This window comes from Anarrhichthys ocellatus, unplaced genomic scaffold (genome assembly GCF_004355925.1).
Source record: "Anarrhichthys ocellatus isolate YVR2014 unplaced genomic scaffold, GSC_Weel_1.0 scaffold138, whole genome shotgun sequence".
Classification (NCBI taxonomy): Eukaryota; Metazoa; Chordata; class Actinopteri; order Perciformes; family Anarhichadidae; genus Anarrhichthys; species Anarrhichthys ocellatus.
Window position 1 is genome coordinate 423,658 of NW_022280168.1, and position 17,220 is coordinate 440,877.

The 17,220-nt window shown below is 40.9% G+C and overlaps 1 protein-coding gene across 22 annotated transcripts in view; it reads left to right on the forward strand.

Annotated features, from left to right (window-relative positions):
- Positions 1 to 17,220, forward strand: part of dlg2 (discs, large homolog 2 (Drosophila)) — a 191,857-nt gene that overhangs the window by 135,920 nt on the left and 38,717 nt on the right. For 16 of the 22 annotated variants that reach the window (XM_031877480.1, XM_031877489.1, XM_031877479.1 and 13 more), the window contains 7 exons: positions 7,205 to 7,258; positions 8,505 to 8,555; positions 9,241 to 9,365; positions 13,876 to 14,045; positions 15,224 to 15,360; positions 16,078 to 16,222; positions 16,658 to 16,823. In XM_031877480.1, coding sequence (XP_031733340.1) covers positions 7,205 to 7,258; positions 8,505 to 8,555; positions 9,241 to 9,365; positions 13,876 to 14,045; positions 15,224 to 15,360; positions 16,078 to 16,222; positions 16,658 to 16,823 — 848 coding nt within the window. The other 6 variants (XM_031877474.1, XM_031877487.1, XM_031877491.1 and 3 more) reach the window with 3 other exon arrangements.

The window sequence follows — 17,220 nt, forward strand, 5'->3', positions numbered from 1 at the left end:
TCTCTCTCTCTCTCTCTCTCTCTCTCTCTCTCTCTCTCTCTCTCTCTGTCTCTCTCTTCCCTCTTCACTTTCTCTCTCATTTATCCTTCTTCCAGTCTAGAAGCTCTGACACACACACACCCTATGTAGCCCCGTACAGCTCCAGCAGCCAGCCAGCCAGTCGCTTCATTCATCATTCATTTTGTCGGAGCAAGGGACTTGTACATCAGGCAGGACCCCGTCTTGTGTTTGGTGACTGTACCGGTAAACCTACAGAGGAGGAATCTGGAGAAGCCAAAGACAAAGTGTTGAAGTCAGCAGAGGTTAGTGTTGCGAGGCGGCAGCATGACTGCTTACCTGAGCAAGCAGCAGAGTTGCTTAGCGGACATGGCGGACTTGGATGGAAGGGGGGACTGTGAGGAGGTGCCATGTTCCTTCAGCTGGCACCATCAACATCCCAACAACCACCAGTACCCGGGCCAGCGATACCATTACAGATCTGTCCCTGGCGGTGCCACCCTTCCCCGAAGGGGGGGCCAGATGGCGGCCTGGCATTTGGACAGCATGTCCTCCAGAAGTCCCAGTCGCTTTGCGTCAGTCAGAGCCAAGGGAGGGAGCTGTGACCTGTGGCCCCCTGAGTGTGGCTGCGTCCAAAGCTGGCAGGAGCCCCACCAGGTAAAAGTGTGCTACTGTCAGAACTATTATCAGCACGTGTCCATGAGGACCAGCAAGCTGTTGGAGAGTTGGCGTCTGTTTGTGACTTCTAGTCTAATCGAAATTAAGGTAAATTATGACATAGGTGGTTTTGTAGATGCACTTTTTAATAAAGTAAAATGTCAATGGCTGTGTTGACTATCATTAAAATATGATGGGCTGTCACAAACTGCAATTTATGGGTGTTTTCTATCCTAAAAAAACCCCTGCATGTTTATCTTTTTTGACTGGCATCAACATCCGTGTAACATTTTTATTTGTGGCTTCAAACGTCAGTAAAAACCACAGAGCATAAATGAGGTCAATAGTTTGGTGTCCTGATGACTTGATAACCTCAATGACAGTCCCATATGTTGTCTTCCTTTAGCGTTGAAGCTCGGCTTCTGTATAGCTGCTCTTTGTCAAATCATGTTTGACAGCCATCCATCCCACCAGGTTCTTTATAGCGCGTTAACAAAAGGCTGGTATTGATTTTTGTATCAGGGCTTTTGTGTGTGCCACTGTTTATGTTGTCACTCAGAACTTGTCAGAGCTTTCACCTTAGTTCACTGTGATTAAATTAAGGTTAGGTTTTGTGAAGGACACCTCACCTCATCCCACCTGTGCCTCCAATCTTGAACTGATATTTTGTTTCACAACATTTAGTCATGAAAAATCAAGTGTTTTGACAAAAGTAACTAAGGTGTTTTTCCAAAGAAAACAACATGGACAGCCTTTTCAAATGTGGTTAGGAATTGAAATTAGCAACATATGTTAGCTATAAAGAGCTCAGGGACTGCATCGTGAGTACATCAGTCACACAACCTGCAATATTAAAACTTGCAATGTAAACAGTCTTGGCAATCCTACAATGCACAGTGTGCCAACCATGGCCTGGCCTGCTAAAGAGGAAAAGCATCCACAAATCAAAGCACAGGGATGTTTATTACAGACACAGTCGTTTCCAACTATAGGAAGAATCAGGAAAATTTGGTAGCACTGATGGAATGGGTTTCAAGGTTGACCGGGTCTGCCAGGAGTTATCAGACAGCAGAGCTATGAATCAAGCTGGTGATCTGCATCTGATTGCCAGAGCAGAAATATGTGTTGAGAAAGACGGAGATGCAAGATTGTCAAGTGATGTGGACAGAGATGTAGGCGCTATTCTGGGATGTTTCGCCAACAGCCATTTCATGAGTTGCTCAATGGGCTTTAATTGGCCAGGCTCTCTTGTTAGAATATAATATTCAAAGGACAGGTTTACTCAATCAGAAAGGAATTTATATTTATTTCTGTTTGGCTCCACAGCTTGACAACGGCGATTAAACTTGTTATCAAAGCCTCATGGAATCTTTTCCAGTTGCACATGTAGGCGTCTGCAGCTGCCGATTTGTTAGTTAGTTATGCAAAAACAAAAAATCTGCCATAGTGGAAGTTGGGATTAAATGAAAGAAGAATTTTGAAGTTGGATCATTGAGGTCCATCGTGATATCAATATTTGAGATTTTAAAGCATCTGATACTTATTAGCAGATATCATTTTTTATATAAACTCATTGAATATTGATAATGATTTTTTAATATTGTTTTTTTATAAATCATCCTAACAAAGATGTATGTAATGAGCAGGACGTTTTACGTTAAACTTGCACTGTATGGAGATACATTTCCTAAAGCTCCTAAAACATATCTTTGGAATTTCTGTAATACAGATTCTTGTTACTTATTGACTTACAAATATGCTGATACAGTCATATAGCGCAATGATGAATAAAAATATCAGCCAATTTTTTGGCTGAGTGGATTTTATCGGTCTAGAGTAGCTCCAGGTAGCAAAAGCAGCAACAAAATCAAAGGTAAGGCGTCACATTGGCAATGATCTCTTGGACGTTCTGTACACCAACAGTCATCACTATTGACAGCTGACTGAACATATGAACACTACTCTGACTTATATATATATATATATATATATATATATATATATATATATACTACCTTTCAAGAACTTGATGTGTGTGGTATTGAGACATTGGCTGTAAATGTAGAAATGTCTGTTTCTTTTTAGGCTGGTTGTTATGAGCAGAGCTAATGAAGCTGTATTTCATATGAGCTCAAACTGGGGAGTTAATAGGGACTTAATGACTGATCAGCAATTCCTGTCGGAATTTCACATACACAAAACCGATGTACTACAAAAGCAAATCATGATTGTGGATTTAATTGCTGGGATTTGTAGTGTTTGTGCAACCATCGCACGAGCAAAATGACCTAAGGCAAGGCAGTGGGAGGTAATGAGAGGCCATCCAGCACGGAGCTGCAGAGGGAAAGGCATTACATGTTCTCCAGCTATTGTGCTGCCTTCGAAATATGGTGAGCTGGACAACGAGGATGAGCTGGAAGACCATAAATACGGGCAGTGGAGGAAGTGTGGTCCTCAGGGGGAGGGGGGGGGGGTGTATGTGGAGAAATGAAGAATAGACTCTTTAAAATGATACCGGCGTTCAAAGAAGGATTCATGTTAGATCGTATTTGGTGGAATTTGCTATATATATTTCATAAAGGCAAACTCAACTCCATCATGGTTTCCATGTTTTCCATTATTTTCTATAAATAAACTTTTATTGAACAATTTCTTATTTCCTTTGATATTTTTGTATGCAATGAGTAACATGTATGTTGATGTTGTCCAACGATACGACATACAGAGGCTAGTTTAGGCACAAAATCTGCAGGCCGAGTGAGCAGTGACTAAAACATAAAACCGTCAGTAAGTAACTAGGGCCCGTCATAGTGGTGTGCACTGGGGGGCGTCCTAACCCGACGCCTCCTGTGTGAGAAGGATTAGAGAGACAGACGGTAGTAGTAGTTGTAAACTGTAAAGGCATGTCTTTGATGGAAATATCGAGTTTGAAAGTTGAATATCGTCATCTTCCTAAAATAATGACCCAAGTCATTTTTTCAGTTTTTTCAGAAAACACAAAATAAAACGGCCTAAGTCACACTCTTGACATAGGCCATTATACTACAGGGGTAGAATCGCATGATCTGTTCAACTGAGGATGTTGGCAATTTTACCAGAGGTGGCCAGCATCATGAGGAGATGATTTAGGCAACAAAATCATTTTTGTCAAAAAATGACTTAGGCCATTATTTTAGGAAGGTGACGATATCAGAACTGAACTTGTTCTATCTGTCTCAAACTCCAACAATTGTTGTCTTCTTCATTATAACTTGATGATTCATCATTTCTAATTAGCCTCTGAGGAATCCATCAATATTGTCTTTGCCGGACAGATGACTTTGCAGTTTGATTGTAGTTTCAGTCTCATTTTAAGGTTCTTAATTCCTCCAGTGGAGCTTATCTGTCCATTTACATCACACTCCTGCATTTTCATTAGCCTCACTCTGACCATACTTTAGTGTCCACATCTCACAATGTGTTGTTGACTATTTTTACATGGGATGCCTGTCAATCATTTATACACTCCCCTGTTTTCATGAGACACTATACATAGAGGAGCTGCTGAATTATTGAGCCAACCTCAACAAGAGCACAACAAGAAATACAAGCCACTCTCTCTGTAACATCTGACGTATCTGATGCTGCATCTTTGGTTTCTGCAGTGTGATGACAGTCTCAGTAAGGCTTTTACACCTTCCTCATCATCCATTCAGGGCTTTGTTATACGTTGTCTTCTGTTCTTATTTTTTCTGCTTCTTAGAATATTATTAGCCTATGATATTCTCACCAATAGAGTTTATAGCTCCATGAAAGCCTGTTAACATATCATTGATGGCTTAATGTTGTTGGAGGCAGTTGATCACGTGGTGATGTTAGGAAGCATGAACAAGAGGAGAAAGATGAGCCCAAGTGCGCAGTTGAGTGGTCATTACCTCTCGGGGGTCTCTGTGTGCATACAAGTTGATTCATAGTGGCAGTGGGATCCATGTGATGTGGTATTGGGTACTGTAGGGCATAGCAGTGCAAAGAAGTGAAACTGTAGAAAGCAATTGAGTGATTACGTATTTTTAGCATCGTTTTAGCTTCTCTGTAAGACATTAAGTGACTAGATGACTTCAGTATGGTACAGTTCACAATGCTGGCATGCCTTTCACACTGTTCAACAGAAAGCATCCAGACACAGAGATAAGCTGACAAATGCTCCTGACCTACAATCGGATTATTTGAGCTTCCTGCTCCCCGGCATTACAGAAGAAGATTTGCTTTGTTTCTTTCTCAGATTCTGTCCTCTTGCAGTAGCTGCACGTGACTGTTTGTGTCTGAGTGAATGTCCTCTCTGGACGCTACTTGCATTACAGAGGAGTGGTGTGTATGTGTAAGTGAATCGATGTGATGGGAGAATGTTTTCTTGTGTTCGAACAGACATGTGGTACATGAATGAACGGGTATTTTTAGTCTTTGCGGTAAACGATAGTAAAAGGATTCCTTGAGTCAAGTTGATATTTGGTGTGCTGTCCTCTCTGTCTGAGAACGGCTGTGAATTCATTCATATAATTAGTAATTAGAGTACGTGCGCGGCAAGCAGATGTCTTAAACCCGCTCATCATTCCTCTCACAAACACCTCTTTCCTTCAATCACTTTGTGGCCAGTGTCTCTGTCGCTGTCTGTCTCTGTGATCTTCAGACTCTCATTTGAATGAGCCACAGTGATTTGATAATTCACATGAATGAAGTTTCAAGATTATGCAACAAATGTCTTCAATTTGCTGCACTGGAAGGAAATAAGACGGCTCTAATTCAGTAATTCAGTAGTTATTTAAATCTTAAAATGATGATTTTTCTTGTTGTTTTCATGGGCTAAATTATAGATCACAAAGTTAACAGACCTTAAACAAACCGAAAATAAACACATAGGGAAATTTAAAGACCATGAGTTTACTCTGTCTTCTTTCACCTCCACTAAAAAGTCAAATATGTGGGATTCTGATTTGGATCTAATTTGTCCTCACTAATCTGCAAAAGTATTGATGAAATGATTTGAGCTCACTTGGGTAAAAGAAACAGAGTAGAAGTGCTTTAGTGATAGGCCCATTGCATTATTCATTGAACTTAAAAGTGATGATAATTTGGCAATGCAACTTATGATGATGAATAATAATAAATTCAGATTTCTTGCCAGAGACACTGGTAATGTCTTCCTCTCTCAAAGTATTCACAGTAGCAGTTATAGGTTTTGTCTCCATCTTCGATGCTATTTACTGAGGTGTGTCTGAACTGCACTTCTCACACATCTGTTGTCAATCACACATCAAACACTCCAGGGCAGACTTTACCATCACGGTAGGAAACCTGGGCCATTCAATCATTCATTCAACCCACTTGAATACACACTGCATGCAACAGTATGTATTTTGTAAGAGCAGCTGCAGTATGTAATAAAGGTAAAAAGACAAAGTATGTGATTTGGAAAGCAGTCATTTAGACTGATTTAGACCTTATTTATCAACACAGGGTTTACTGTAAATGATTGTCCACAGGACGTTCTTTTTTACTAATATTTACTAATTGAAGCAAACCGAAAAATGCTCATCCCATGCATTGATTCACCAAAAGCTTAATCTGCAAGTAGTATAAAGAAGCAGCAGTCCTGTAGTACAGTGGGGTCATGGAACCCGTAGTCTCAACTCTGTGGTAGTTGTAATGGAGACATGAGTGGACAGACAGGGTCTCTTGCTGATGACATGTGCTGTCACTGCACTGATGACCAAGCAAAGCGTCTCGTCTTTCCCAGCATCATGTCAGTCAGCTGCACATGGTGCTATGACCCTATAGCTGTAACAGGACTCTGTGTGTGTATAGATACTGCATACATCATGATGACGCCTCATGTAAAACATGTTTCCAGTCCAGGATCCGTGACCGGATTCGGCAACTCATATAAATCTCAAAGAACTTCAGTTATTTGGGGCTCTCACCTTTTGATCTTGATATGCATCATATTGTGTTTCATTCTAATTATTTGAGAATGATTAGCCTTTTCTTTTGTTCTTGCCCTTGTTTGTTTAAGTTCTATTCATCTTGTGATGCCAAAATCAAAGGATGAATTTCAAAGGAATCTCCAAATGCATCCTTGAGCATCCTCTTCTGAAGTGAGTCTCATACACCAGGCTCATTGTTTACGTACTGGAAACTGAACTGCTGATTGGATGTTCGGTCCAGCTTCTCATGTTGTGGCCAAAAATCGGAGTTCCTCTCTGGGGAGTGCTGTCCTGTATGACTCATGAATTCTTTACTATCAGTGCGGCATATCTGCTCAATAGGAAGTCACCGCGTCCACTCTTTACTATCCATGTTCTCATCCGTCTCTCGTTAAACCTGCTCAGCTATAATACCTAGGTGTGAGTGGAGCATTTCTGCTGCCATTCAGCAAATGGAAGTCTGTTGAATTGTTGATGATACAGAGATCTACAAGCTTGTCCCCTGGATACATTCATGGAAAGTAGGACAGTGGTGGGCCCTCTATCGCTAAAACATAAGTCTCCCCCTTCTCTCTCTGTCTCTCTTACAGGCCAGCCCTGCGCCGATGATCGTCAACACAGACACTTTGGAGTCGGTTCCTTATGTGAGTTTCTGTGTATTTTTTGAAGCACATATTCAGTAGAAGATCCATACATCCAGCAGATTAAAGCACACTTGAGTAGGAGCCCATTATTACTGAGTTTTAGCTGAGATAGTATGTGTGGTGCGTTACTACATTTTGATCATGTAACTTATCATAGTAACAAATAAGGTTGCAGTTCTGAATTATTGATGTTTGTCATGAATAAATGACTAGCGCAAGACTTCTAAAGACCAACACCTCAGTATTTTACATCAGAACAGAGAAATGAAGCTGACTGGGCTTCAAGTGGTGGTGTATTGTCACGTGTTGGTGGTTATGTTAACAGTTGAAGGTGCTTCTCTATTTTGTGTAGAAATGAGGAAAGGAGCATCTGCCTCAGCCTGTGACATTTTGCAAGCAGTTGTTTGTCCCTGCCAGACAACATTACTGACTTTTACTGAGATATTGTGTTCTTGTGATAGAGTTATGATCATATAGTAGCTTCAGATAAACTCTGCCTCTTTTACTGCCGTTGCTAATTAAGTCTTCAGGTCTTGCTTGCTTCTACAGTCCTATGAGTTCTGATAATAACATCTGATGCTGCTCAAAAATGATGTCCAACTGGGACTATGATATGCAGCGTCTCACATGCTGGTGTGCTATTCCTGTATGAATGCATAATGACAGAAGTGCTCTCTGCTAATTAATCATCTCAGTGAGATACAGGATGGGACTGACTTTGCTGTAGATAACCGCTATGTGGCAAAAACAGCGTATGTTGATTAACCATCACCTTAAATTGTGTCCCTTGAGGTGGCGCCTATTTAGCAGAGAAATCAGTGGCTGAAAACCTGAAAGCCCCTGTTCAATTTAAGTATGGAGAGTTTAGAGCCAACATCATCATCCATGAATAGATCATCGGTCATATTGTGCACCTATTTAACAATAAATGCAAAAATATTAAGAAAAAATCTATTTCTTCAAGGTTTTATGAAATCTAATAATCTTTTCAACAAAATATGATGTGCTTACGTATGCTGGTATCGACCAGTTTCAGCCATTAATATCATGATCTATCCATCAATCTATGTGAATTCAGGAGAAAATTACAGGCAATAGACAAAGAAGTAAAGAAACACCTAAATGTGTATTTCAGATGTTTTCTTTCCAATATTCTGAGAGAACACATGAACAACTATGTTTTGCCTGCAGTGTCTCCCCAATGTTTGAAGGGCTAAAAAACTCAATCTGTTTTCTGTACCCTCAGGTCAACGGCACAGAAATTGAATACGAGTTTGAGGAAATCACTCTAGAGCGGGTGAGTATCTCACATCCCTCACAGCTGTGTTTAACCTCAGATGATCCATGAGAACATGCCTCTGCACTGTGGTCTCCTGAAGGCTTTACAATAACATGCAAGGTAGTGCTAGAGGGAAGGTGAAACATCCATGCTGCGTCTTTAGAGGATCTACGCACAGTTATCTGTTTACATCATGAGCTACTACCAGTCACTTTATGTATTATTATTATTATAGTTATTAGTGTTTCTGATTCAGCATGCAGGCAGCAATGCCCTGCAGGGACTCTCAGTGGGTTTTGTAATCAAGAGAAGCTGCTATTCCCATCAGCTAATGACTTAATCAAAACTTGACCTTCATTTTGTGAGTGGGCATCCAGGGGTATTTATTTGCAGAACCGACAAAGCAGAACAGTCTGAAAGATAGTGTGAGCCCGTAAATACAACATTTCGTAGTGTATCTGTCATGATGGAATCAGGAGAGAGGCTGTATAATGCAAACTGAAGACTTTACATCTCTGAACACTTTGTAATTATGCTGAGAGCAGAGACACTGTACAGCCATACTGTTAAACTGCCTCAATATTTCATTGACTTTTAAAGAAATTGTTCCTTGCAGTACATGCAGTTAGTTGATGTGTTGGCATTTTGGCACACTACATACAGAATGAGACTGCCTGTCCTTGACTGTTTTCCATGGCCACAGGGTAACTCAGGGTTGGGCTTTAGCATCGCCGGAGGCACAGATAACCCACACATTGGTGACGACCCCGGCATCTTCATCACCAAGATCATCCCTGGAGGAGCAGCAGCCGAGGACGGACGGCTGAGGTCAGTCACTTCCACTTCCCCAGACAGCTTTTCAAGAGGAGATAACTAGAAAAGTTTTCTGACCTGACACGGAAAAAACGTGCATCTCTCAAAAACACGTGAGAAAAGAAACGTCCTGTAAGAGGATGACTTAAAGATAATCTCTCACCACTCCACTATACCACAGCTTACTCCTCCACTACTGCACTAGATAATCTGCCCTCAGAAATGTTGCATATAGCACATATTTAAGATATTATACGGCAGTATCATTGCTCTGAAGCAGACTAAAACTTGTGGTCAACACTGGCTCTCTTGCCAGTTTATCTTGATGATGCCTTATATTTCTATGAATCAAAATTCATTCTATATATATTGACAACATTACTTTTAAACTATTTGTGTCCATTAGCATGGACATTAACTCTAATCGCAAATCACAGACATTAACCTTCTGTTCATTTAATCTCAGGAGTAGCTTAAAAACTTTTTTTTGGTTGAATTTGAGTCTCTTCTCTCTCCAATTAAAACCCACATCAACAAACCTTCATTACTCTGCAGCATCAGCGCGTACTGAGCTCTGATAGTCACTTCACACTGTATTGCTTTAGGGGGACCCACATCCTTAACATTATTAAATGAACGGATACAGTCCATCAGATCCTTTGCTACAGTAGTTTATCAAGGAGGCAAGGACTCAACATGAGCTCACTATTCACTCTACTGGGTGAAAGTCTTCGTGAACACTCTCACGTTAAGTATGAAACTGGAGAGCCACCGCTTTACTGACAACACTTTGGTCTTGTAGAACATTTTGTTAGATCCAGGGGTTCTCTGGCCCGATACGGGGCTACCTACTGACTCAGCTCTCTATTAAAAGATTGGCGAGCTGGTGTTCTGCGAGGAAACTCGCCTGGCTCTGCTAACTACCGTTACTCCTGACGTCTACCCTGCTTCCTCCGGTAACGTGCACTCGGCCGAGGGGCCACCCTGGCCGGGTGCTTCTACCAGTCGCGTCAGTTATGGCAGCTTTCCTCTTCTGGATCCGGGCTCTTGGTAAATTGCCAGGTTAGGATTTAACGGCTAGGAATTACAACTAAAACCGTAAGGGACTGTTAAGTGGACCGGTCACGAGGATAACCATTAAGAACTCTTGTTGTTAAACATACAATAGATTTAACCTTTAATGCCACGAGGGACTTTACTATTTCAGCAAATGAATTCTCTTGAGAAATTTACTTTAAATGCAGATTAGATATTTATTGCAGGATATATATATATTAGCAGGGGCACAGCAACAGCTCACATAAAATCATACTACACTTAATTCGATACTTTTAATTCTTTGATTATACTCATTAATTTTCGATGCCGAGGTGGCTCAGTGGAGCTGGATTCTTGATGTGATAAAAAGTCCTTTTGGGTTTTGTAGGAGCGAAGGTCTGGCCTGACCTTCAGCTCCTCCTGCGCGGCCAACAAAGTCCATTCAGCGATCCTTCAGGCTCAGTACAAAGTCTTTAGGGCGGCTGCGTCCATCTGTTGTCCGGTTGTTAAAGTCAAACAGGGGGGAGAGGAAATCTTCGTCTTTCAATCTTTGTCCAGGAACGGCTGTCTTCTTTCCGTGAACAGAGACGAAGTCCTCCGATGCTGCTGTCGAACGAGGTCCAGTGTTTCTCCGTGGAGCACTTGGTCGGCGTCCCGTGATGAATCCCGTCTTGCTGTTTGCAAGTCACTCTTTTTATAACACTTGTGGACTGTCTCTCCCCTCCCTTCCCCAACACTCCCTAACTCGGCGCGTGATTAACATGACATCATTGATTTTGAGTATGTGCTAGGAAAACACCCAACTTTCTGTGTGTGTGTGTGTCATTACTTCATCAGTCGTGTGTCCGGTTACACCCGTAGATGTGCTCGAAAACACCCAACATCTGTTATGACCTCAGCTTCTAAGGTCCACCCTTGCTTACTTCCCCTTACATCAGCTCTTTCTACACACACAGACTTCACTTTACTCCGATACACATACATTATTATTATTATCAGTTTACATTTGTTAAATCATTACATATCTGTTATGTACTACACACTTGCTTTAAAATGATTATTAGATTTCATCCTTTAAACTATAAGTATACGCTTTGTGCCCTTTTAGCCTGATTCACATACCGAACATGTATTCCTTTATTTAAGGCAGCCTTCATGGGATCTCAACTCTTTTTGACAATTTGTTGGACCTTTTCTGGTGTAATGCAAAAGTATATGTGCCAGCTAATTTACATCTCTGACTGTATCCTCAAAACAGGTCATCCAGTTGTCTAAGAAGCAGCATTAGAGTGTCCCCCTGTAATTACAACTGTAAGGAATCTGTCCTGATATTTAATTGTATTATATTTGTTGATCTAGCAATTATGGCAGCAAGGAAATGCATTCTATCCATCATTGTTATTTTGCCATCAGTGGGCAGTCACAGTGTTGGATTTCCCATCGAATTATTTGAAAAGACTTCAAATAACACTAAAGGAAAAAACCCTGATAATCATACAGATTAACATTTTGATAACATTTCTTGTTTTTTGTAAACATTTATAAACTATTTAATAAAGAAACAATAAACCAAAAATCTTTTTATATTAAAGTAGAAGTGATGGATGATGCTGGTTCGTGGTTTCAGGCCAGCTCCTGTTCTTTATCCAAGCCTCAGCTCTGCAGAATTACTGTCAGATCACAGATGCTAGAGGGGAGCGTAATGCATGCACACCGTCAATCTGGGGCAGATAGCAGGAGTAGCAGGCCGGCATAAATCACTCTTAGCCTAATTGATGGTCACCCATTCCTAGGTGGGCAGCATGACTAATTATGGATGGAGTCTAATCTCTGGGAGGAAGGAGGCCTGAGAGGGATTTGGTTATACCATTATAGAGCCAGACACACTTCCTAACTGTCACTGCTGTGGGACGCTGGGGCAGAGCACTAAGCATACTTAATGCAGCCGCTCGGCTTCAGGGGCCGCTGTGAGCGTTTTAAGTGTTTCTCATGGAGTCGGTTGTTTTGGAGGGTAAAAGCATGGTTGTAGTCAAGACTGAACCCACAATATCCCCACTGCTTTATTGGTATATACAATTTCCATTAACCTATATGAAATGTATTTAGATCTTACTTCAGATTTTTCTCACAATCTCGAGCTTTATTTGTCATTGTCTGTTGTTCATTTAGTAATCACAGACAATAGGTCTTTGTTTAGCTACTTAAACACAAAGCTCAAAATAACAACATACTGAATGTATACTGCGAAGTATAGGTTAAAAGGATATTGCTAAAGGATATGATGTGGAAGTATGCAGATCTTTATGCTCTGCTTTCCTCTGGTTGAAGTGTGTGCGTATGCATGGGATTTAGTGTGTGTGTGGGGGGGGTCCCAGCTGTTCCCTATTGACCCTCAGGAGAGTTGTGTCCTTGAGTGCTAGGGCATGGATGATTTGGTCAACACCTCAGGGGAATTCAAACTGAGCCGCTTGCTGACTCTGATATTTACACAATGGTGTGCTGGAACTCAGTGTGCCCCACTCTGTCTCTACATCCCAGACATACAGCTACAAAGGGTGTAATATGCACAACACAGCCTGCAATCTAAAACTCATATGTGAGCACATGGGTCAACACTGCACAGTAAATAGGATCTACAGCCAAGAAACACACACAGTCTCCTCTGTCATCAAATGTGTGTGTGTCTACAGGGAGACGCAAATAATAGAACTACTCTGGCTGTACTGTGAACATGTTAGTATGTTAGTTCATTTGTGTGTGTCGTTGCTGTTTTCTAAGCATAAAGTTGTTCTTAACATGGTCTCATCTTAACTGTGATTAGAGCTCTTATGATAAACATGATTATCGTGTCAAAATAATTCACGATAATATTATCACGATATCTAAAGAAAATTTAAAATAATGATGCTATCATTCAAATTCATTTTTAACTTTGTTTAAGTGTTTCGTCTCTTTTTCAGCAAATGAATTACACTGAAAATATGAGGCCAGGGAAGAGAAGAGAGTCTGTAACTTTAACTATATATATATAAAATATAGTTATTTAAGATGTGCTGGATTATTACACAATATCATATATATATTAATATGATATAAATATTTCATTTTTAAATATGGTTTTGATCAATGCCTGTAAATGGTGACACCCCTCATTGTGATAGAACAGCTCTTAATAAAAATAGTAAACATGTGAATTCATAAAAGTTAGTTTGTTTGACCTTAAAAAAACTCATGTAAAAAACCTTTCCCAAAGTGACTGCTGAGAATCAGCCTTACAAACACTTACACTGTTTTACCAGTTACTTCCCTCTGCAATCGTCACCCTGGACAGATTTAAATTCAGTCAATCCCCTGTTCTTGTCAACCAGAGTTATAACAGCGTTAGATCTATTTCACGTGTGTGTCTTTTGAAATGTGTTTTAAGTTATTCGTCAAAGGAGATTCTTTTGTTGCTTTGTGACATTGATGCACAGTGTTCCTCTTCCAGAGTAAACGACTGCATCCTGCGGGTGAACGACTCAGACGTGTCTGAAGTCTCTCACAGTAAGGCAGTAGAAGCCCTGAAGGTTGCAGGTTCTATTGTTCGGCTGTACGTGCGGCGCCGCAGGCCGATGCTCGAGACCATCATTGAGATCAAACTCATCAAAGGACCAAAAGGTGAGCTCAGACACACACTTGACTGATATTCACTCCTGTAAGGTGTGAATATTACATTGATTTCATGTCAGTGGTCACTGTTAATGCAGCGTGTTTTGTGTAAGGCAAAGTAAAATAAAAGATATACTTTTTAATCGCATGATTTTTTTTGCGATTAATCTCATTGTTATGCGCAAAGTTCAATAATGAATTCAAAACGAATGTATTGCGCACTTTTATTTTAAAAGTACTGCTATATGAACAAGTGTGCAATAACATTTGGTTTGCAAACACTTTAAACAAATAAGGTTCTTTTTCGCAGCAGTATTCCCTTTACACAGTAGCAGTTATAATACAGTTATGATTCTGATAATAGATATTCAGCCGGTGTTCACAACTTTATCTTCATGTGTGTAATAGATGCAATTTGAAATATACACCTTGCAAACCTATCTACGTCATGTTTGTTAAATTCTCAGTAGGGATATCTAAATGATGCTTATTATACATATTACAAACAAAACACAAAAAAACTCTAAAAACTAAAAATAATTTTAATGAATCATTGCTTTTTTTGGTCAGACATATGCAACGCTGATTACCGTAATATGTGTGGTATTTGTTATAAATGTACGTTGGTACATAGAGGGTAATAAGAAGCTGTACATGGAGGGACTTAGGACCCAGGGGAGTGTAGGTGAAGGAAACAGGAAGTGACGCCACACAAACAGCTGTTCACCGCTCGTCGTTCCTGTAATGAGACGATCGCGCAGGGGCCGACGGTGACACAGTGAAGTGGGGGTTCCGGACCGGGCGTGTCACCCGGGGGGGGGCAGCAGGAAGTGATGCCACACAATTACAGCTGTTCACCGCTCGCTGCCCGGTTCTTGCGTTAAAAATATCAGCTTAATAAAAATTTTTAAAAAAAGCTGCGCTAGCCTGTGATAATATAATTGTCGCTGTTAATTAATGAATGCGTTAACTTGCCAAACACTGTTCTTTGACCATGTCTCAAGTTTAGCTGAACTGGTTTCAAACAGGGTTTTCCTCGGCCCAATAAAAGTAAAAATATTTAGATACATATGCTGTATAGCTTGATACATGATCATTATGGTATTGTCTGATGCCTAACATAAATCTCTAATACATACAACTCAGAAACTAACCAACTACTTTCATATATGCAAACACACGCACAGGGCTTGGCTTCAGTATTGCAGGTGGAGTTGGAAACCAGCACATCCCTGGTGACAACAGCATATACGTCACCAAGATCATCGACGGCGGGGCAGCACAGAAGGATGGCCGGCTACAAGTAGGAGACCGGCTGTTAATGGTGAGTACAAGTGTATATAAGTTAGTATACAGCATATCATAATATTTAGTATCTATCTATCTGTGGTGGAGGACTCAAATGCAGACAACACCAGAAGTAGAGTGAAGCAGGTATTTAATGAATAGAGAACAGGAAACTTACAGGAACACAACAGGGAATCCATGGACGAGGCAGGGCGGGCAGGCAGGCAGACAGGGAAACCGGGAAAAGGACGAGCCAAACGGGCCGGTAGACATGGCAATGATCTGGCAAGGAGTGACTGAGAGGCAGGGGTTTAAATAGTGGCTGGATAGAGGCAGGTGAAGGGAGTTAGGCTGATGATGAGGGAGGCTGACAGGTGCACTGAATGAGCTGATAGGTGAGTGAGAAATAAAGAGACAGGAGAGAAGGGGCAGAGCTGTGACAGTCTGTCTGTCTGTCTGTCTGTCTGTCAACTAGCAGTGTATCAATCAGACACTCTTCCTGCAGCTTTAGTCTAAACAATGAAATGAGTCTGTATCTGACATTAGCTCAGTAGTATAACAGCAAGCTCTTCTTGAGGAGGGCATCCCTCTTGCTTAACCAGCGCTTAATTTAATTACCTTCCTACTGTTGTGTTCACACCCGAACACCATCTGTCATCATCCCTATAGACAGGGAGCCTGCTGGTCGGTCTGATCTGAGCAGCCTCTAAAGCTCCTGATTAAACAAACGGGGACTGTTTCTGTGTCTGGACAGGTGAACAACTACAGTCTGGAGGAGGTGTCTCATGAAGAGGCTGTGGCCATTTTGAAGAACACGTCGGACGTGGTTTACCTAAAGGTGGGAAAGCCCACCAATGTCTACCTATCAGATCCCTATGGGCCTCCTGATATCACACACTGTAAGTCCTCAGCTCTTGTATTTGAACTTGGCCAGTCATCTGCTGTTGGAAGAGTTTAGACTAAAAGTGTGTCATGTGTAATGTAATGTGAGATGTGTGTGCAAATACACATCTGCAGTCATTGATTTTTGCCACACACAACATGTTATCACCACGGTAACTAGAAAATATTGAACTGCACACACACTTGTGAAAAGATTCTTTGTTTTCGTATGTATGATAGTTAATATAGATGTTTAGTGCTGCAGTCAGATTTTAACCCTAAATTGCTGTATTTTGAAACTAAACAGGAATACAAAATAGAAAAAATTATAAAAACAAATTGACGTACTTGATGTCATGGAAGCATGTGTCAGCTAGTTTTGTCTGTTAAAGCAGCTGCCTCTGTTTTCTCTCTCTCTCTCTCTCTCTATCTGTCTCGCTCTTCCTCCACAGCTTTCTCTCCAGCAATGGAAAATCATATCTCTTCCCCTGTCAACAGTGGCACTCTGGAGTACAAGTCTGGTCTCCCTCCCATCTCCCCTGGAAGTTATTCCCCCCTCCCTAAGCACTTACTTGGGGAAGAGGATATAAACAGGTTGGATGGTTTTTCCTTCTTACGGTAATTACCTCCCTTCCTACCAGACAACTAAAACTACAGGTAGATGTGTCCCCTGTCTCCTTCTTCTCCTGTCTGATCTCTGTTTGTGTAAGTAATCAAAACTCCACGAGGAGTTATGATGCAATTTGAAAACACATCTTGTTTCTCTGTGTTTGGAACTTTTGGTTTTATTCTCATAGTCTGTGTCCAGTTTCCACTGCAGTGTTTTTCAAAGAAGGTTCTGGTTCGATTAAGTTGGGTCCCCCTTGATTCGCAATCAGGATCGGCAACATATTTACTGAAACAATTATTTATAAAATAGACGGTTTCCCAGAAACTGCTAATTGAAAACCACTGGTCTGCTGTGTTTCTGTTGTACTGTGTTGTGTTTGTGCCTGAATGTCTCTTTTTATGATTT